General features: G+C 32.8%; 3 protein-coding genes across 5 annotated transcripts in view; 2 read left to right on the forward strand and 1 right to left on the reverse strand.

The window, feature by feature from the left end:
• The first annotated feature begins 729 nt into the window (after window positions 1-729).
• On the forward strand, window positions 730-5,405 carry LOC107450732 (octopamine receptor beta-1R-like). Its single transcript, XM_016066604.3, has 2 exons — window positions 730-849; window positions 3,491-5,405. Exon 2 carries the CDS (start codon window positions 3,537-3,539, stop codon window positions 4,524-4,526), a length of 990 nt encoding a protein of 329 aa, XP_015922090.2. The 5' UTR covers window positions 730-849; window positions 3,491-3,536; the 3' UTR covers window positions 4,527-5,405.
• A 4,688-nt stretch (window positions 5,406-10,093) lies between these two features.
• LOC107450739 (chitin deacetylase 7) lies at window positions 10,094-17,102 on the forward strand. The gene is made up of 4 exons (XM_016066618.3): window positions 10,094-10,252; window positions 10,341-10,556; window positions 13,175-13,508; window positions 16,186-17,102. The coding sequence occupies exons 1-4, from the start codon at window positions 10,192-10,194 to the stop codon at window positions 17,024-17,026; spliced, it is 1,452 nt and encodes a 483-aa protein (XP_015922104.1). The 5' UTR covers window positions 10,094-10,191; the 3' UTR covers window positions 17,027-17,102.
• A 2,057-nt stretch (window positions 17,103-19,159) lies between these two features.
• The window catches only part of LOC107450740 (uncharacterized), a 29,262-nt gene continuing 25,367 nt past the window's right edge, over window positions 19,160-23,054 (reverse strand). For all 3 annotated transcript variants that reach the window (XM_016066619.3, XM_016066620.3, XM_016066621.3), the window contains one exon: window positions 19,160-21,820. In XM_016066619.3, the coding sequence (XP_015922105.2) occupies window positions 20,507-21,820 (1,314 nt within the window). In that variant the 3' untranslated portion in view covers window positions 19,160-20,506. The remainder of the gene's footprint in view (window positions 21,821-23,054) is intronic.

A 23,054-nucleotide genomic window follows, 5' to 3' on the forward strand; every position in this document is an offset into this window, starting at 1 on the left:
TAATCAGAGTTTTGGCAATTTTTTGACCAGTTAGAGCATTCAAACATCAACTGAAGCTCTGCTCTACATGTGCATGCAAGTACCAATCATTGTTTGACTGATACAAGCAGAATCAATCCTTCTAACACTTTGCCTTTGCCTTCTAACACACTGCCGGACATTTTAACAGAAGCGAATTTATAAAAATTTATTAATTTAAACAGATTTTTATAAACGTCTTGGTGATCCATATTTTGATTGCAAATCTCTGCCCAAGGGAATATATAGAATATTTCAGAGATTTTCAAAAATAAATTTATCACAAAATATATAATTTTATCCTTGATTTATTCCCTCGTTTATGAATTAAAAATGAAGGATATTACGAAAGAAGTGTATATTTCGTGATTGGTTACAAAATAACTGTTCGCATCGCATATAATGAAATGAGGCCAATTTAGTGACCCTGAAGGAAGTATATTTCGATATGTCCTTCCTGAGTGCATAAAACATTACATTGGTATATTATACTTCAGCAATCTATCTTTTTTTTTCTAAGAGCTATGCTATAATTCCAAATGCACCTGTTACTCAATAAAGGAAGATTTAAAAAAGAATCTGTAAACATGATTGTATTGATCTTACTGCAAATTATAACTCGTTCTAATCATGCGAGGACTCTGATTGCCACAATATAATCCTAATAGCAATAAACAGAAGCTCTTTAAGCGAAATGATTAAGTGACTGACGTCAGAGATGTTATAAGAAGATAGTTTTTAAATATGTGAAGTAAAAGCATAAGCTTTATGACTCTGTTATCTATGCGTAAGAACTAATATTAACTGAAGAACTTTTCTACAATAAAAAACGTAAGTACCGCCTTTTATTTAAAAGAATTTATAATTTTAAAGAGAAATCTAGCAGAGAGAAAATTGGTATTTCGGTATTAGAAAAATAACATCATTTTTTAAATTTTCAAAAGACCATGCGAATCCTGCAATTCTGTCGGAGATGATTGTTAAGTTCATGGGTTAAGCAGTTATAAAATAAGTCGTATTTAAGAATTACAATGTTTTGGGTACTGTTTATTGTTTGTTGGCGACTATTATAATATAAAATTAGCAAAACATTCGTACTTTTGTAAAACTTATGGTCGTGAAATAAAGCACATTTTAAACACCATTTCTCTTGAGTAAATTACAATGAGTTCATAGCGAATATAAAACTATCATCGCAAATAAATACAAGATAAAATTAAGGGGCTGAAATTTTGTATTATTTTGAAAAGAAGTAAAAGAGACAACACAGTTTTATATCTGAAAGAAACAAAAATTAAATGACCAATAATTACTAAAGGAATCACTATTTTTTTTAGAAGTCTGAAGAGTAATATAGTTGTTAAAACAATTTATATGTTAGTACATATGAAAATATTTTACTTTTTTTAAAAAATAAATTCAAAGTAAATAACAACTTAATTTGTTAATAAATGCTATTTTAAAGTTTTGCAATCTTAAAATCTTACATGTAAACGCACTTTGCTAAATCATTTTGCCTCGCTATTATATTATATGCATATTATATCTGTGAATAGCCGACCGGGTGGCCGAGTGGTTAGCGTGCCTGATTGCAGAGCCGATGGTTGCGGTTTCGAATCCCGCTCAAGGCAAGGATGTTTTTTTCTCTCTGTGTTCTATGTCCTTTCTCCTTTGTGTGAATGTGACTAGCCCTATAAACGGGTTTGTGGTTGTGTGACGTGGGGGACGCTGTTCCACCACCGTGGCTTCCACAGGTGCCCACTGGGTAACGAGAAGAGAGTAGCTATTCTGGCACTCCTAGCCAATGGGACAATACATCCCAAGTGCCCGCCATTAAAAAAATATCCGTGAATAAATGCAGTGTTTGTGTTTATAGCATTTCTACTTGGAAATTAAATCTTTGTCTTACGGTTCTGAAAGAACTCCTCAGAACCTATTTTAAAATAACAATTTCATAAATATGACAACATATTAAAAAAAAAATTTTTTTGTCTTTTTTCTTACATTGTATGACATATTTTTCTTAGTCTCGTAATTGTTTTCCTGTACAAATCTATCATTTCTTAATTTCTAATATCTAAATAAATCCAATATTTCTTTATATATATTATAAAATTTAAATGATACATTTAAATGAAGTTTATTCATTCGATATTAGAATTAGTTATGATAAATTATAATTTAAAATTAAAAATTAAATTCTCATTAAATTATTTCCTATTATAAAATGCAAATAATATTGCTTCTTAAAAACATAAAATAGTCCTACATGTTCATTTTATTGAGTTACAGCGAGTCAAATAACATTGATTTATTCTAATAAGAAATTAAACATTCTCACCTTAAGCATTATAAGTTCTCGTAAATAAGCTAAAGCAAAAATAGTTTACTTTGCTCAAAAATATTAAAACTATTTATTATTGTTTTATCTTACAAATCTGATAACCGCGTACCCGAGAAATTCCAAGGATGATGCCAAAAACTTATCGAAAATCCTTGACTCTCGTTGGCTAAGCCCATAAATATTGTTTTAATAACAGTACGGTTTAATCCCCTCCTCCAATCTCAATACCACGTTTTATCCACTCCTCTAATTCCAATACCATGTTTTAATCCACTCCTCCAATCTCAGTACCATGTTTTATTCAATCCTCCAATTCCAATACCATGTTTTAATCCACTCCTCTAATTCCAATACCATGTTTTAATCCACTCCCCCAATCTCAATACCGTGTTTTATTCATTACTCCAATACCAATACCATGTTTCAAACCACTCCTTCTATCTTCTCACCATGTTTTAATCCGCTTCTCCTATCTCAGTACCATGTTTTAATCCGCTTCTCCTATTTCAGTACCATGTTTTAATCCGCTTCTCCTATCTCAGTACCATGTTTTATTGTTTTATCCACTCTTTTAATCTCTGTACCTTGCTTTAATCCACTTTCTTGGTTGGAGAAACAGACATTATTTAACAATTAAATATAAAAATTTAAATTACTTTCTTAATAATATGTTTATGAATTTTTTTAATTAACAATTAGAAATAGTATTGAATTCAATCAATTAATTAGGTTTTTTGAAAGATTTAGACACCCAAGTTGCTCTGTTATTTTCTATTTTCGAAACCATTTCGGTTACAAAAAGTATCGGCTGCTTGCTTCATAACCTTAAATATCTTTACAATTTATTATATTGATAACGTCTGCAATAAATAAATTAAAGTACTAATTAGTTTATTCGGGAAGTTGATTAAAACCTGTTTAATATAATGTCTTTCATTTCCACCAGGTGTTGAAAAATATTTTTCCTCTATCCAACCTAATATTATAAGTCTATAAAACTAGTTACATTTAAGATCTTTTTTTTTATCCACTTTATAGCTGATATCTCACTATGTCACATTTACGATTTTACTCCAATTATTTTTTTATAAAATCTATTGTATTATCATTGCTTAATTTTTTTTTCAGATTCATAGAACCAACAATTGTAATTGAAGATATCCAAGTATTGACAATGAATTACACCAATTCAACCAATTTTGTTGCTTTCCCAGAATTCAAAGTATATCGCCATGGATATATATTCCAAATTTGGGGTTGCTTGACGACTATATTGATAGCAATGGTAGCATTCTTTGGCAATCTAGCAGTTATAGTCGTGTCGTTCAGGGAAGAAAAACTCCGAACTCAAATTGGCAATTTCCTCATTGTCTTCTTATCAAGCGTAGACGTTGTGACCTCCATATTTGTCATGATCCCATCTGCTATCGCAATGGCTGCAGATGCCTGGCCTTTTGGTGTGTTTATTTGCAAAGTAAACGCTACATTCAACTATGGGCTTTCCTGTGCATCGTCCCATACTGCAGCTATGATAAGCTTAGACAGAGCATTAGCCATTGTCTACCCTTTAAAGTACCAAACTATCATGACATCTAAGGTTATGATTGGTATTTTCACCTGGGTATTAAGTAATACCGCATTCTGCATGGTGCTTGCTCTGTCACTGTTATATACGATCACTTATGATTACAATGAAGCTATCTGTGCTGGCGCTTTTTCAGAATATAAAACTAAGCTCTTCTTCTATGTTGCATCATCCTCTTGCTTCGTTTTACCAGCGACAATAATCGTCATTTGCAACACTATAATTCTGAGGCAAATAAGGAAGTCCTCCTCGGTGACGCCACGGCAAATAATCTCAAAGGGAACTAATGATTTTGACTATAATATGAGACGAAGAAAAGATGTTGAAATGCGTAAATCTGTTTACAGTATGATGGTAGTAATTATAGTTTATTTTATATACTTTGCACCATATACCTTCACAAAACAAGGAAAGTCTATATCTGATATTGATGCCCCACCGTGGTTGAATTATGTTTCTACGTTAATGATGTTTATTTCTTCAGCCACCAACCCTTTCATTTATGGAATTTTGCGTAAAGATTATAGAGATGGTTTTAAAAAAATTTATCGATTACTTAAGGAAAAATTGCATTTTTAGTAGTGGTTCGAAAAATGTACCATACCGTCTTTACGATTTAGGTGACTCTTTTCGATCTCTTGGCTATCTTATTTTAACTCTTAGCTTTTTTTTTGATTTTTTTTTTAACTTCTTGACTTTTTACCATTTACCTTTTAATTCGCTCTTTGATTGTTTTTTTTAAATTTTTAATAATCACGAGTTTTAAACTTTATATGCTCTTCATGGCCATTGTTCAAGCTCATCGTCACCTCTGACTTACGGGTCATCTTGTAGATTTTTAATATGAAATATTGGTGTATCAAATCTCACAATTTTGATAAAAATTGATATTCCGTTAAAACTTTATAAGAGCCTTTTGTCATCAGATCTCTCTTTTCAGTTGTTTAAAATCATTCTAATTTTTGTAATGTATTAAGAAATGTATTTAGAGATGATGCCATAGAATGTACACTGTATCTTTATCTTTTAAGAAATGTTATGGCGAGGCTCCGCCGGACCCTTCAACCGGGACTTGTGACGGTGAAAACATGCTCCCTCGCTGAGTTGGGGGACTGTCCTTGCGACGAGCTCATCAAATTTACTCCCGCATACCCTGTTTCTAAAGGGGGGGGGGATCAAATTACGGCTTATGTTAAGATATTTATTTCTCAGAACAAATTTAAGGATCAGGACCTTATAGAATTTATATATTACAGAAAACACTTATGAATGATAAAATTACGCTTAAATTTAAGTTTATATCGCAATAATAAAACCTCCCAACCTGTTCCCGCAACGCCTTATAAACGTAACATAGCAAAGGGATTCACCGGATTTTTCTATATTTTTTTCTGGTTTTAGGAAGTTTGTTATTGTTTATATTTAATCAACCGTTTATACTGCCGGGTAAAATAAAAATCAACGTAATCGACAAAAAATTCAAAAGTGAGATTTTTATAAACTACATGTTGCAAAAAAAAAATTTTTTTTCTTCAAAAAATAAATGTTTTTTTTATCAGTTTTCTGAAATTCCATTTTAGCGTTCATAGCATTAGTAATAGAAAGAAAGAAGTTGTCAAGTCACTTTTCTCGGAATCCGTCGTGGAGCACTTACGTTGTTTTTTCACCGTGCAACATAAACCCTTGTGTTGCACCGCAGTACAAGGGTCTACCAAAGGTAAATTGAACACGTGAGATCACGTCAGAAAAACGATAGTAATAACAGAGCTCAATCATTCTGGGTAATAAGGGAAAGTACGAGACGTGGTTACGAGACGAGATTAGGACTGCATCGCCGATTGCATGCATCTGATTGACTAGTCGTATGAATGCATTTAAAGTGAATTTAAAGTCGTTCTAAAATTTTGTGCGTGCAGAATAAAACAATGTACAGTCGATAGAATATTTATAGCTAGAAGGTGAGCTGAACAGTCGAGTACAAGTGTTCATTGTAAAAGTGGTGGCTGTTCATGGCAGGCACTGTATAGGAAAAACGGAAGTGAGCAAGTGGTCGAATATATTTTTCGTGAGAAGGATCGGATTATCGGATCGGCAAAGACCTACTCAATAGAGATGGGTGAGTGGATCAAAAATAATGTTTTGGAACGCATTAGTGTGGTAAAGTTGCCTAGGTTAATAAGAAAAAAATGGCATAAATGTTTTTAAATCAGTTAATATATTCCAAAATTCGATATTTACTCAACTAAGTCCTGTCAATTAAAAATATATTTTGGGCATTTTGACTGCAAATTCCTCGGGGCATGATCCATAAGAACTGACAAATTGGAATCCTCTTCCTTTGTTCCATTCCAGATGGCTAACTGTTGTCAATTGAGTTATTCAGTCGTATATAAGTAGAATCTTAAATGCACAGCGAGCCGTCCATTAGGGAAATGCAGCTAGAAATTTCTTACTACTAAAAATAAACTTTCAATTTTTAATTTTGAAATCAATAATTGGATTGTTATCCTTTTCCAATGCTCTCTCAATACCCCTCCCAATACCACAATCAATTAGTTTTTCTAATACTTGTAAAATTTTCATTGAATTATAAAAGTTTATCTTGGGGCGTTTCTTAGTGACCAACATAATACAAGCACCTTTTTTCTACTAAAAATCCTACTACTGGGCACTGTTCTGTTCTAGACAGATACAACTTTATGACTTTTTATTATTGTTCGATGGTTCTGTCGTCATATAAAATGACTCATTTTAGCGAATAATATGTAATTTTCATAGTTACTGAGAGTTTGCAACAGTTACTCATAACTATTAAGTCAAGTTTAGCCTTTTTCTAGCCAGCATCCTCTATATTTATTCTGAGAACAATGCAGGACGTCAGTATGGGAGAAAAGGCACAGTTTTGAGAAAATTAATAGCATTTGTGTTTTAGTTTATTAATGTTTAAAAATTTACTCCAATGTTGCAGCTGCATTATTTGGGCTTATAAAAATCTACAAAAAAAAAAAAAAAAAAAAAAAAAANAAAAAAAATGAGAATATGGTATTGATTTTGCAATTTTTCATCCAAATGAAAAAAAGTGGCCAAATTGGTGATTTTTTTTAAAAAAAAAGTTTTATTATTTTTTAAATATTTAATTTATTTATTTACTCTAAAGCGGGGACAATTTTTTCCTGCAAGATGGCATGTATGTATAGTTTAAAAGTATATATTTGCTTCAAGTACGAGACACTTAAACTGTGATTTATTTATTTTCCTTCGAAAATCCATGTTAACATGACGTCATATCCACTGTAAATGCTTGCATGCGAAGTCCTTAATGAGTTGCATACGAGCATCTGGTGCATTCCTCATGCCTTCACTTATTGTAAACTTAAATGCATGCTTCTAATGAATGCTATTTCCCTCGTATCTAGTATGCGTGCTCAGTAAATTGGGTAGCCAGCATTCATTTCATTATAACTTTATAAAATACACATTTGGTTAATGATATGGCTTTTTATATTTTATTGAGGGCTGATAGAATGAAATCTAACTTAAAACGGGTAATAGTTTATGAATCGTGTTTCTTAACATTTGATCGCAATCTGAGTCATTTTAGTCTTTTAATCGGAGTCATTCTAAAAAAATATTTAAAAAATTACATTAAAGGTCAAAAAGTTACATTTGAGACAGAAAAAAGTTATCAAAAATGTGACGGACCATTATCGAGGTGAAGTGGATAAAAACATACAAATCAGTTTGACTATTGGAGAAAACAGAAAGGAGAAGAGTGGTGTTATTAGAAACGAAAGAACGTGGCTACCAAAATATACTAATTACGTAAAGAAGAGGTTAAAAAGAGCAGTGAATATGCTTAGCGAACTTTTTTTCGACCTTCACTCATTTCAATTTTATAACTGTATTTCATTTTTGAACTGACAATCTGTGCAGAGCTATCATTGCGAACAAAAGTACAAAAGGGACTGATTTACAATTCATGGTTTTACTTACAATTACTGCTTTTGTAGCACTTGTAGTAGTAATAGCGTAGTAGTATCATCAATAGAAGTACTATAATAGTAGTTGTAACACCAGTAGCAATAGTAATAGTTGTAGTATCACAGAAAATAAAAGCAATGGCTATAGTAATTGTAGTCAACAATTGTATTCATTTCATTTTTTTTTTTTTTGCTACTAGCAATAAACAAATTGAAATTTAAGTTTCAGAAATTTATTTACTGTATTTTGTTTCCTTTGTATTCAGGAGAAGATTTTATATTTTATTTTATAACCGTCGTTGAACAGCCGACCCAATTTTATGGGTTTACTATTACTAATGGTCAACTCCGTGTCCTAGTAATTTTGAACCCAATCCAGAAGACAAGGGAACTCCTGGATTGAGTATTGGTAGTAATTTGCCTTCGCGGAGGACTTTTTGATGGAGCTAGCCCGCATTTGCGTTACTTGAAGAGGAAGACCACGAGAACCTCCCACGGTTAGCCTGACGGCAAGGGGACTCTAACCCCTGATTCATCTACCACTGTGGATATTTCACGTCAGCACTGTCATCGGTGCAAGCCGGAAACGGAATTTGTATCGACTGGGATTCGAAACCGGTTCACCTCATTATAAGGCGAACCCTCAATCCCCTGATTCATCGTGGTTCTCAGGAGAAGACTATAAAAATTACCAATAAAATTTATAAAGGATGAGGACCAGCTATTAGCCTAAGGATATTTTGCGTTAGAACTGTGGTAGGTGCGAGCCTGGTGCGGAATTCGAATCAACCAGCCATTGCCGGGATTCGATATCGGTTCACCTCATTGGGAGGCAGGCAATTTATCCTATGAGCCACTACGACTCTCTTAGAGGAATAGATTTGTTATCAGAAAGTCCCGTGGTCAGTCACTAAGCAAGGAAAATTTCCTTCCCCTTCAGATTGCTGTCTAAATTGAGAAAGTGGCCTCACGTGTGATAGTACGTCTTCGGATCATTCCCAGGGATGTTTTCCAGTGCGCCGTCCATAGCCCATTGTGCAGTTTTTGTGCGTCGTAAATAAAAAGTACTTTCCTATTCATTTATTGTTACTCATATATGTAGTAGGAATACTTTATTTGCTACTCACTAGAACGACACAATAGGCTATTGGTGACGGTATCAGAAACATCACTGAAGATGATCAGAAAATATACTAAACAAACACCGCTATCTGGATGCTTCGGAAAGTTTGGTGAAAGGATATACCCTTCGGTCAAGCAAGTCCCTCAACATATTACGTTCATTTATTTATTTAGCTTTGCACATAAAGACTTTGCACGGCAAATCAATATCGAACAGAGAGCACAGATTAGAGATGGATAATTCAAAGGGGTATTCTGAGTTTCAGCTGGAGTCGAACTAGTCACTTTCAAATTGTGGACATTTGGAAGGACAATATCCCTGCGAACGAAGCCTTATTTTATTTATTCATTGTTACACATATATATGCAGGCAGCGCTTAAGAATTTATCGAGTTGAACAACAGATAGTACAAATTAGAGAGGGATATCACAAAAACAGATCCCGGTAACGGCGGTATTCGAACTGGCTTCCTCCACGTTGCAGAGATTTTAAATGACGGCGAGACTGTTAGGCTGAGCCTGCCAAGCCTAATGGTATGCCATCCAAATGCTGTGCAGAGCTTGGAGGTAGCGGGTTCGAATCCCGCTGTTGCCCGTAGGTAAGTGGGTAGTACTTTATTTACGCTGCACTAGAGCTACACAATGGGTTATTGGCGGTGGTCTGAGAAACATCCCTGAGGATGACCCGAAGACATGCCATCCAATTTTGATCCTCAGTAGAGGGGATGACTCCCCTGCTTCGCGCTGTTTCCCTAGATGTATCTTCGTGCTGTTCTTCTTTGTATTGTGCTATCTGTCCTTCTATTTGACTAAGGTTTATAAGCCTAAATTGAGCACTCAATTAAGACTTATAAACCTTTGTCAAGTAGAAAGACACATATAGCACAATACAGAGAAGGACATCACAAAAAATACATCCAGGGTTACGGAGGGATTCGAACACGCCACCTCCACGCTTAACAGAGCGTTTGGCGAGCGAAACCGCTCGGCCAGCAAATGCAAATATTCCAATAAAACGGCGAAACTGCTCGGCTTTAACAGAGGCCCACTATACTTTGTGAAGTGAAACTACTCAACTCTCTTCCTTTTCATTATTTAAGAGGGTGCTCGGTAGCTAGCTGTACACATTGTCCTAAGTCACTATGGCCTTGTTACAAGAGGTTTTAATTTTCTTGGGATGCTTCTTGCTGATAGTTGTTGGAGGTAAATATTAATATAATTACTTTTTAATTCCATTATCAGTTTTATTAAAACAAATTGCATTTGTAAAACATTTTATCATTTATTATAGCTTCTAGAGGTTCCGAAAAATTCAAAAAGAAGCATGTATTCGAATGTCCAATGGAATATGGTGTTTTCGCAAATCCTAACGATTGTAGAAGATTTTATACGTGCAATGGAGACGTTGCGTATGACACTCCTTGTCCAACACCACTCTATTTTGATGATGCTAAAAAGCTTTGTGTTTACAAGTCTAAAGACCTACAGTGTGGACCTGTTCCAATGAGTAAGTGTTAAAACTTTTTAGTTTCACATTTTGCAAAATAGCTAGCAAACTTACGAGCTATAATTTGTCAGGTTTGAATCTTAAATTATGAATAAGTCTGCAGAGTTTAAACTTTCCTTTTTCATGTAGTACACAGCAAATTGCAAAGCAACTTTAACTTTAGAAATTTCTCGTGCTGCACTATTTTGTAAGATATGATTCCCAGGATTATTCAACTTATTAAACTTTCGATTAGTTTCAGATCGTGAGGTAGGATGTAATAGTAAACTCTAGTTAATTATGCTCATTGCTTCTAATAGTTGACTTATATTTAATTAACTGTATTTTGAAATTCTTCCGGTAACAATTCTTATAAGCAAACTGCGTTTTTAAAATGCAGTTCAAAAATATTAACTCTCAGCATATATCCTAATTCCACAAATTTTCAATAATTTTAGATGTAATTAACATAAAAATTTAGAAACTCATTAGTCTTCAGGAGTTTGCTTAAATCTAAAATTATTTTAATGCAAGTAAACTAGATTTACATTGATAAAAGCATTTGAATGTTTAATTTTTAAGTTCTTTAGTGTTGTTCGATAAATTGAGATTAAAAGTAGATTGTATGCAGTTATTAGGTTTTTAATAGTATAGAATTTATATCTAAGATTGTGATTATTTAATTAACCTGTCTAGTTTTGTTGGAGGCTTAAATTATGGCTTATTTAAAGCTATACAATCACTCTTCCTTTTTTATTCTGAATTTTTTCAGAACTTCAGATTTATTTAGCACTTTACTTATGAACCTAATAAAATTAATTACAAAAGATCTCCAGCGTTGGGCAAGTTTTGCGGCGTAGAAGTGACTTAATGATTGCTTCGGTTTGATATTTTTACTGTTCTGATGAAATATCTGAATCGCAAGTTTTTTTCCACTTTTAATTGCACTTTAATTCCAACGTACTGTTTCTGCAGCGTGGCTTAACATTTAGAAATTATTAGTATGCCTTTTTTTGAAATTTAATATTTCTATAATTTTATCCGTAACGAAATATAGCCATTTGAATTTTTATAAGTAGTTGAATTTCTTGTTCTTTTAAGCCGTATAAGATAAACTTAAAAAATGGGCAGAGGTGTTTTGAGTTCACTTTCGTCAACCGTTGTTACTTTTAAATTTCGAAACTGGCCCTTTTTTAAAACATCAAATGTGTATTATGTTTTGTATTGCAGTTAATTTTGTAAGAGTGGGGGCTTCAGTAACTAGAGCTTGCAATGAAATTTTAATTTTCTGTGTAATTCTTAATAAAGTGTTTGTACAGTGGTGTTGACCACATGAGAGTACAGAACTCTCTGTAAGGTTAATTTTAAAAGCTGTAACTTTTTGTAAGAGTAAGTTTAAATTAAAATGCAGCAGATTACTCTGATAACCCATGTCATTTATGTCATCGTGCATTCAGTTTCTGTTTTAATAAAACACTACTGCACTCGTGGCAAGAGTTAAAATAGCTTGACAATCCCGAGTTTGCTGTTCAGCACTCTAAAGTCATGTCTAGTATGTTTTATAATTAACATATTTTTGCTACATAAACTGAGCAAATATCTTTCTGAATTAGTTCAAATGATTTGTAATTGATTTTTGGTTGCTTTTAACACTGAAAGAAGTTTTATGTGGCCACCAAAGTGTCAGAATTCTTGCTCGTTAATACTCATGAATTTCACAGCTTATTCCTATACGGGACTCTTTGCTTTTACTTTAAAGCACTACATTTTGAAATCTTATTTAACAAAAAAGGTAAGCTAATATAAATTTCTCTGTTTACTTCACATTAGAAGTGTACATTTAGAGACGGTACTATGTCAGTTTGAAAATTTTTGTATCTGCCTAAAAACGAAAGTTAAAAATCCGATACGACGGTAGTGGATAATGCTTAATTTTGCATTTAAACTATACAAACCTTTCGAACTTTTAACATTTTCTTTCAACATTGGACAATTAGACAAATTTCATTGTCATTACTGGACTAGCTTGTAACAGAAGCTAGTCTTGCAGAATTTTAAAATTACCATTAATGGCAGTTCATGTCTGCACTATTAATTTTGTTCGAAAAATTCCTCTTATTCTCCATTGTCATCCAATTTTACATTATCACTGTCGTTGAATAGTAGACTCAATTCTGAGTTTACGACTACCAACTTCAACTCCGTAGCTTTGTAATTTAGAACCTAATCCAGAAGACACGGGAACTCGTTGATAAAATATTCGAGAGAAATTTGCCTTCGTGCAGAACTTTTTGATGGAACTAACCTGAATTTGCGTTGCATGGAGAGTAAAACTACCCACAGTTAGCAAAAAAACTCTAACCCATACCACTGGGGATATTTCACTACAGCATTGTGGTCGGTGCGAGATAGGTTCGAAATTCTTGTCGACCAACCATAGCCTGTGATCCGAATTCTGGCGACCTTATTTTGAGACTAGCATTCCCTGAGCCATCTCAGCATCCTTATTTTAATTTGTACTTCACTAGTTTAATTTGACTGTTCTTTGTTCTTTATTTTCTAATGTCTAGTGAAACTATATATTTAATAATATGATAGCACTTATTTCTACACTTCTATATTTTGACTATCTTTTACAGCTACACCTGTTCCAACTACTCCTGATCCTAACGCCTCCCCAAGTTGTCATCCGGAATCCTGTCAACTTCCAGATTGCTTTTGCAGTGAGGATGGCACCCTCATCCCAGGAAACTTCTTACCCAAAGAAACTCCTCAAATGATAATCCTGACTTTCAGTGGAGCTTTGAATGTCTTGAACGCCGAGCCTTTCAGCCTTCTACTTAACGAATCCCGCCACAACCCAAATGGATGTCCAATTAAGGCAACATTCTTTGTTCCACATGAATATACAAGTTATTACTACGTTCAGAAGCTTTATGGACTTGGTCATGAAATAGCAGCTCAAACTATCACGTAAGTACAAATTCTTGACATATTTAAAGTGGAGCTTTAGGTTTCTATTATCTCAATCTGTAAAATTTATATTGTACAACAAAATTTGTCTCAAACTCAATTGAACTACTTCATGACAAATTCAATAAATTTGAAAACTGTGTATGAAAGTTGTGCACAATGTTTTTTAATAACAAAACCTAAATATAAATCGCAAAACTCTCTAATTTTAAAGTCTCTAAATTTCAGTAATACTTGATTTTTCTGTGGCATAAAACTTTCTCGTCAGATTTCAGGACATCTAAAATCTATATTGCAGTAAACCGTGTCTTATACTAGTAAGTTTTTTCTTGTTGACCATGTCTTAGCTTTTGAATGTAGGTCTGTTATGTCACTATCACGCTGAAATAAGCTTAACATATTTCCTAACAATTAAAAATCATCAATATAATTTGCAGTCTTTTTATACCACAGCCTGAATAGAGTGCAGAATAAAATCTCTTTAGAGAATCTCTACATCTGCCTCTAATATTTCAACATAGAATTTGAAAACCGTTATATGGTTGCTAATGTTTTGAATTAAAATTAGTTATCACTCACGCTTTCTCTTCCGCCAACACATTTGAATTCGTAAGGCTACGAAAAAGCCTTGGCAATAAAGTAAATCAATTAACAACTAGTTCTTAAATTTTTCATTTTTTCAAAAAGTTTCATTTTTCGAAAATTAAAATATGAGTCATTTTTGATTTCTTGTAGGATGAAGGTGTCCTGTGGGGGCTAAACTCTGCAGCCACACCCTCCAAACCATTTTCTAAATTATTTTAAATGCACACAAAAATGAATACTTTAACTTTGGAGCTCCATACGATTCCATAATTTTAAATTTCTTCTCCCCTTCATATGATTCCTCATTGGTGCAGTTTATGACTTATTATGCAATTTGCTCGTCCGTATCACTCTGGAAAATATATGGATACGTGAAAATACATCAACGTTTTCAACTAATGGTAATTCGTCGAACCTCCTCAACGAACAGAAATTCCAACAACTAACTTTTCATGATACACTAGAACATTTTATCAAATATAGGGAAAATGTAGAATAACTGGGGCCTGCCCTTACGGAAATTACTATGAAATTACTATTACTTATTACTTCTATTGGCTGCAATGCGAGAATAAATTATTGGAAAATAGCTTTTTTTTTAAATGCAGGGTATTTTAGCAAATTGCTAGGTTACTTTTATACCTGTCATAAAATTAGTCTATAACCATGATCCAAGATCATGGTATTTAACCGCTTGGGCAAGACTTGTATAACAGTTGTATCTTTATTTTTTTTTCATTTTAATATATATCTAATATATCCATGTAGCGTTGGAGACAAAACGAGCGCATCAAATTTAATATTGGACTCTCTTATCCCACTTTTATAACAATAGAAGACTTATGTTATAAAAATTATAAACTATTATAAAGAAACCTGGAGTCAGTTTGCCATAATATGGAATATTCCAGCTTTTAAGTCATTAAAGAGTAAAACACAATTAAGATTACTTCGGTTTTAAACATTAATTTCTCAAATATCTTATTTTATCGAAAGAAATCTTCTAATTTTAAATTCCCAGGAGCCCTGTCGTGCTTTCTAGAAAGTCTAATGCAGTTTACTTTTCACCAGGGTTTTGCCCCTTGTGCATGAATTATTGTATTATTTTAATCTGGTTTAGCGTAGTATCGACGCACCCGGTTTTTGTTCCCTTAAATCAATCTAAAACTATCATTGTTTGAGGTTTAAGAGACTGAACAGGGATTTGAGTAATTCCTCTATTTTCGAACATTGTCTATTAGAATAGTCTAGTTTTTAAAGTACTTTTAGCTTCAAACAAAGTATTGTCAGATTTGCTAAACTGTTAAATATGGTTCGTTAAGAAATTAAGGTATTAATATGGTCTGTTTTTAATTTGAAAAGGTAATATTTTGGACTCGGGAGAATTTTTCATTTGAAAACATTCAATAAATGTAAACGTTATGAACATAGAAGCAGTAGATGATAGAAGCGGAAAGCTTCACTTTTTAATACCCGCTTCTTGGACACTAATACCTGCATATGTTCCAGTTTTCAACAATCTTCTAAACGTAGATAAAAAAAAAAAGTTGGGTACGTGAAACTAGACAAGTGATTAAGCCTAACTATTTAATCGGATGCCTGTAAGCGACGTCGCGCGTGTGTTTAACCAATGTTTTCTGAATTGACAAATTCCAAAATTCACCTATGAGGTCACTTGCCGGTATCAAATTGGTGCATAATAGGCCCTAGGTTGGATTGTAAAGATTTAGTGTGGTTATATATTCACTCCATTGTATACATTCTGAGATTAATGTCTATGAATTTTAGCACTATTGAAACAAACAGTATTAATACTAAGTTCGCTTGTTTTGGGTTAATATATTTAGCTTTTTGTTAAATTATGAATCATTAAATTTTAAATCGTTGATAAAATTTGAAATTAGAGTTTACCGTAACTGGTTATAACCATTTGAAATGTCAAAGTTTATTAGTTTTTTAAGTTAAAAACCGAGCGTTCAATTAAAGTGAGACTAAGGGCTTCCATATTAAGACTTGCGTTTTTGTTTTATGGACTCCTGGAGTTGTGAATTTTTTATCATAGCACTTGACCAGAAATTAAATTTCTTTTCAGGAACCGTGAACCTGAACAATTCTGGTCTAAAGCTTCTGTAGATGAATGGGTGGAAGAAGTAATTGGCCAGAAAGAAATTTTAAACCGCTTTGCCAATGTCTCCAGAGATGAAATACTTGGTATGAGGGCACCTTTCCTGAAACCTGGAGGAAATAACATGCTTGGTATGATCTACGATTATGGATTAGATTACGACTCGTCCATTGCAACACCATTGTCAGAAGTTCCTTTATGGCCATACACATTAGACTTCCAGATTCCGCACAAATGCATTTCAGATAATTGTCCAACAAGATCTTTCCCCGGAATATGGGAGTTTCCGCTAAATACCTACACTGCTGGTGACGAAACTGGAGCTACTTGCGCATTTTTAGACCAATGCGTTTTTCCTGATGATCCAGAAGCCATCTTTGAGTTTTTGAGCTTTAATTTCTTACGACATTACACTTCCAATAAAGCCCCATTCGTCATGAATTTCCACGTTAACTGGGTTACAGATGACACCAAGGTTGCAGCTTTAGATGTTTTCTTGGATCATGTTCTTGAAACCTATCCTGACGTCTGGTTTGTCACTATGCAGCAAGCAATACAGTGGCTGAGGAATCCAATTCCAACAGAGATGGTTAAAAGTTTTGAGGCCTGGAAATGTCCAAGAACAAGAATGCCGGGTTGCAATAATCCTCGCACGTGCAGAGTTAAACTGAATGACGGTTTGCGCTCAGATGTACGTTATTTGCAACTTTGTGGTAAATGTCCTGAGAAGTATCCTTGGCTGAACAACATTCGTGGAACAAAAGAAGGCAAGAGTGTTAAAGACTTGGTGCAGAAATCTACAGTATAATGTTTGTTAGAAATTTTTTTCTGTTTTTGTTTGCTTGCAATTTTAAATCTTGTTTAATAAATATTTGTTAAAGAAACAGTAGTTTTTCAATTGAACATACATTAAAAATCAAATTGTAATTTTAAAGTTTTTAAAGAGCTGTTTTAACCCTTTGAGACCAACTTCAGTCATTCAAAAACAGTTCTTAGATATGTAACCAAGATGTGATGCTACAACGGACACATTAATAAATCTCTTTAGAGAATTTGAAAGATCTGAAAAATTTTCTCACAAAACTATTGTGACTATATTTTCACATTGCGGTTATTTTACAGATCCACAAGTTATACAGGATTTTTTTTTGTACAAATGAATAATTTACTATAAAAATTATTGGCATTACATAAAGTTACCTTAACATGACTTTAACTAACTTGTTGGGAAATTAGACATGCTATACAGACTAAAGAGGACACAGGATAAAAATGTAAACTGGCCATTTTTCTTAACAGCGATAAATATGAATTTGATTAGTTCTTGATTGCAAACCTGCGGCAAGGATTTTACATAGACTTGGATATAATTTTCCGTTGTGACACTAATTGTAGTAAATTAATATTCCATCGCTTAAATTTTGTCCTAACAGAATATGCTTTAAAGCTAGGCTTTTAGTACTCTCAATACTTATGTATTTTGATTAAAATTCAAACTGTTCAGTAAAGAAACAAACCATCAAAATTAAACTTTCTACTGAAGCAGGTGGAATTAAAATATTAAATTTCATTTAATTGCTGAAGAAAGTTGAAAGGCAGTCAGAAACAGTGAAGTTTCTTCGGGTATTCTAACGGGTTTTGATATTTTCACCCTAGCCTTTCAAGCGATTAAATACATTTATTTTTCAAAAGCCTCTTTACAGCCTAGTCTAGTAAAGTTGAAAATGAGCGTATGTCTGAACAGTCAGGATAAGCTGAAATTTTAAAGTTAATTGGATTTCTCAGATCTCCATCTCAAATTGTGCTTCCTCCCTCACCCTTAAGAACCATTTGGCCAGCAACTTATTGTTCATGTCTTCGCTATTAATTCAGAAATTACAAACTTAAGTTTTCTTCCTGAAAATCTATTCTTTAAAAAAAGCTGAAGTTTTTCTATAAGTACTATAGAAAAAGTTTTTGGTTCTGCCAAGTTATGAGTCATGATTGTTTAAATTTCGCGACTTCTCTATTTTATGCAGATAATGGATTTTAGTTAAATTCTCTAAAAATTAGTTTCGTGAAGATCATTCTCATTGTAAGTCTTCATTGGCGAAATGCCACTGGATCAATCAAGACATATAGCTTTAAGTCTACTTTTCGCCTTATTTTTTCATTTTGTTTAAAGTACAGTATTTTTTAAATGACTATCAGAAAATTTTAGCCAACTGTTAAGTTTGTGATACATAGTCAGAAAAAAATAAGTTCTATTGAGTTTTTTAGGAAGCAAATTCTTTTTAAAATGTAAACATTTTTATTTCCTACGAGCTGCACAATCAGTCTTCCCGATGAGCAGACCTAGTGAGTTCTCCAGAAGTGGTATCCACTCTCTCAGGACCACCACAATGGGTGAGATACCGTAGCTCATCTTAATTTGGACGTCTAGCTTCTGCCACACTAGATGGCAGCACTGAGACTCTATTTGGATGCTAAAGTGGAATAGAAATTTAATTTTGCCGGAAATGCCAAGAGCCAACAAGGCACTCCAGGGATCTTTTACATGCCGCATGGCCGCTGAGGATTTTCTGCATCTTAAAATCCGGTGTCTGGGACGGGGATCGAACCAGCAGACCTGGGCTCAGAAGGCCGACGACAAACCAACTGCGCCACTCAGCCACAAAAACGTAAACATGAAAACCCGAATAAATTTTAACAATTTATTCTACAAAATACTTTTAAATTATTTAAAAGACAATGAATTTTTTGAAATTCTGTCTTAAATTATCATTTAGCAACACTCTGCTGTTTTTTTCACACTGGTTTTGATTTCCTATCCTTAAATGCATCCACGAATTAAATGTATTTAATTCAACAATTTAATATCTAGAAACTTGGGTTTCAATAGTGGTTAAAAAGTGGTACAAAATGCAATATTAAAATTAAGGGTAAAAGACAGTTCAAGGAAACCAATTCGTACTCATTTAATAAACAAATTTTGTTTCAACAAAAACTAAAAATTAATTTCTCACAAGAAAATATCTTTTTTCTATGTATACAAACGTGAAAGTAGAAATTTAATGGAATATGATGCGCCAAAAAAAGGACCATCTTGAATTATTTTTGTTCCTATGATGGGATCCTCACGTTTTAGGACTAAATCTTAATAGCTCGAGGGGGGTGACCTCAAATATGCTAATTAAATTAATTAGCATTAATATAATTTAGTAATAGCGTTATTATAAGTTACAAAATCAGACACAAAAACATAATTTATGTGAATAAACATACCTTCAGTACTTTGAGATCCAAAATAGAGGGGGTAGCTGCAATCTGGGAAATATGGTCCCAAAAGTTTGGTCGGGAGAGCTGTCCTAAGTTTGGACCCCTTAATGTTAATTTTACTTTTTGCATATTTTACCAGATCTAAAGAACTTTTTAAGCGAATTAAAATTTTGCATGCGATTATAAAATCCGCTTATCCAAAGATAATTCCACGCAAAAATAAATTTTAGTAAATATTTTTTATTTAATAAGTGTACAAAATTTTGAATTGTAAAGGATAACATTTTTTTTTACGTCATTTTAAATATGTAATTTTACAGGGCAAAATACAAAATTTGAGCAAAATTGGTAGAATAGTGTCAGAGAAATCTAATTTACAAAAAGTCATATATTTAAAATTAGATTTCTCAGGAATTGTTCAACTAATTTAGCTCAAATTTCGTATTATTTCACACAAAATTAGATACTTTAAAATGGTGTAAAAATTGGTATACTTAACAATTCAAAATTTTCAGACTATTATTAAATAAAATAAGAAATATTAACAATAATTAATTCTTTTAATGGAAATTATCTATGGATAAGCGAATTTCATAATTTTGAGCAAAAAATATTCAATTCGCTTAAAAAGTTCGAAATGTACAAAGTATGCAATAAGTAAAATTAACATTAAGAGGTTCCAACTTTGGATTACTCCCCTGACCCAAAATGCCGCTTCACCTATATTTTGAGGGTCAAAAATCAGAATCCATCTAAAAAAAGTAATGTTTATTCAGAAAAAATACGATTTTGTGTCAGATTCCGTAACTTAAAATATCATTTACACTAATGAATTAGCATATTTAAAGTCACCCTCTTGAACCATAGAGTCCCAGAAAGTGAAAATCTATTCATTAGATCAATAGTTATACAGGATAGTCCTTTTTTGTGTGCACTGTACATGCACATAGTAAGCATGGAAATAAGAGTTTCAAAAAATATTTGGAAGTTTAAGCAATAAACATTTCTTCATCAACATAATGCAAAAAGTTCAGGGCTGAAGTTTTTGATGATACACATGTGGTCTAACCTTAGAAAAATTTCGTTTTGTTTTGAATTTTTTGTTTCTGACTTTTGGAATTGCAAATTGAAATGATGATCCAGCTGCCTTATAAGATAGTCCTTTTGGAGAACCAGAAGGGGGCGTTGATAAAAAAGCTGGAACCACTGGTGAATGAGTAAGCTTTTCAAGTAAATAAGATGGCCTATTCTGCAAATAAGATGCTTCCTCTGGTAAATAAGCTGGACCTTCCATATAAGGAGATTCTTCTTCGAGCCGTGGAGGATCTTCTGGTAAATAGGAAATTTCTTTTTGTGAATATAATACCTCTGTTGATGCAGACGGTGCATTGAAATCACTTTTATTTAAATTATTTTCCTCCCAAGCAAAATCTTCATTTTGAAAAACTGTGTTAGACACTGAGTGCAAGTTCTGAGGAAGGCAAAATGGTTGTGACACACTTGATGGCGGTAGTTTTTCATCACTATGTTCGTGTTGTGGTATTGTAACAGTTTGGAGTAAGGAGTAGTTAGAGAAAGCTAAACTACTATTGCGATCAATGGGAAGATCAGGAGGAATTACATTCGAATTACGAAAAGGAAACAAATTATTAGCTCTGTGAATAGACAAAGCAGGATGTAGCTTATTAGGTAATAAAGGCCTGAGATGCATATTACTGTTATTAATTTCTTTTATAACATTCTGGTATGAAGCTTTCGAAAACATTGGTGTATCTGATGTCGGAAGAACGCATAGTTTATTTGATTTCAAATCAAATTCTTGAATTGAAACTGAATGTTTTAATGATGGTAATGGATTGTATGAGAAACTGTTACTGTTGTTACAAATCGTGTGGTTGGTGTTGCTTTGAGAAACAGGGAGATCAGTTGTATTATAGGAATTATTATTTGATCTACCCAATTTAGAATCTATATCTTTTGAATTCAATAAAGACATGTTGTAGTAGCAGGAAGTAGAAAGTATGTTTTGTTGTAAAACAATGTTCGCAGGAGTTGTGTCAGTTACTTGAATTTTCTTTAAAATATTCCATACATCCTCATTTAGCTTTAAAGAAGAAGTTGCAGTAGTTGGCTTGTACAATATATTATTGTAATTGGAAGGAATTTTTCTTTCCCTAGATGGAACATCAATGTTAAGAATTGAATCAATGGTTTCATCTCCATGTTTATTTTGTAATTCGTTTACAAAACCTAAAGTTTCTGTTTCAAAATTTTCATTCTCAAAAGTTTCAGACTCAACACAGCAGACAGTATTGGTTTCTGATTTGTCATTACTACCTGTTTCCTAAAAAAAAAAAGAGAAGAAAAAAAGGTTTATGCAATAAATTGTAGTTAGCAACATAAACATAATTACATGCAATGCAAGGAACCATGATTATGTGTAGGAAAAAATAGATGCAATGAATACATATAAAGGAATAATTCTGAAAATTACTTTTTTTAAAATTATCTTTACAATTGTATTATGTAGTTAAAATATAAAATTTACTCAGACTTTATAACATAGATCAAATGACTTAGTGTTCACCTTGCATGATTTATATTTACAACTAGATAAAATATACAAAAATTTAAAAATGAAAATTTTCATGCATTTAAATGTAGATCATTAAAGGGTCTATGTGATAAACAAGAATAATTTATAATTATAGCATTAGTTACCAATAATGCAAAGTAAAAATTTTTAATTCTGCTAAGGTAAAATAACATAGTTACTGAATTAATGCTTTTACCTAAAAACTTGTACAGTTGTGTTGTGTAAAACCAATTGGCTGAACGAAAATGGTGTTATGACCTGGTTTCAATCCTAATTTCTAGTTGATCACCAGCTCACAGAGCTGTAAGAAAGGGACTTGTTTGTGTAAGATGAGGCAATAATCCTTATGCAGGATATAACCTTCCATGTTTGGTAATTGAACTTATCTAAGCCAGGTGGGATAAAACCATGGGCTGCTAAGCTAGGGATAAAAGATTTATAAATAAATAACAGGGTTCATAGCCAAATCTTTTCAAAGAAAAATAAACACCTTTTAAGTACTTTTCAAGCACTAAAAATATTTTTCAGCACTATATACAATAAACAAAATAATTTTCAGACTTAATATGATCATGATAAAATAACTTATTTCCGACATAGAACTCTTTTCCTGAATATATATATTAGCCATCATAAAAATATAGAGAGATTTTTTGGTTCAATTTCAGAGGGTGGAAAATGAAGCCTGAAATTGAGAATATTTTGCAAAATGCAGCAGAGTTGCACATGAGAGTGCAAGAATCTCACAGAACCCATCTCAGTATATGCACATGCCGGCCCATGAGTATTTCAGCAAACATGTGAAATGATTGGCTCTTTCATATGCTGCGAACCGACGGTACGCCAAATTGTATTTATTGTGTTTGAATGAATTGTAAAAACATTGAATAGAACAATGTGAAAAACCACGCTTTTGTATAATACAAGGCGAAAATAGACATGGTGAAGAAAAAATCTCATGTTCGAAAAGGGAAAATTAAGC

This window comes from Parasteatoda tepidariorum, chromosome 8 (genome assembly GCF_043381705.1).
Source record: "Parasteatoda tepidariorum isolate YZ-2023 chromosome 8, CAS_Ptep_4.0, whole genome shotgun sequence".
Lineage (NCBI taxonomy): Eukaryota > Metazoa > Arthropoda > Arachnida > Araneae > Theridiidae > Parasteatoda > Parasteatoda tepidariorum.

Excerpts from the sequence above, each read along its gene's own strand:
- LOC107450732 (XM_016066604.3), top strand. The coding sequence starts at position 3,537 with ATGAATTACACCAATTCAACCAATTTTGTTGCTTTCCCAGAATTCAAA.
- LOC107450739 (XM_016066618.3), top strand. The coding sequence starts at position 10,192 with ATGGCCTTGTTACAAGAGGTTTTAATTTTCTTGGGATGCTTCTTGCTG. Across the intron at positions 10,253-10,340 it reads CTTGCTGATAGTTGTTGGAG|CTTCTAGAGGTTCCGAAAAA; the intron begins GTAAATATTAAT and ends CATTTATTATAG. Across the intron at positions 13,509-16,185 it reads ATAGCAGCTCAAACTATCAC|GAACCGTGAACCTGAACAAT; the intron begins GTAAGTACAAAT and ends ATTTCTTTTCAG.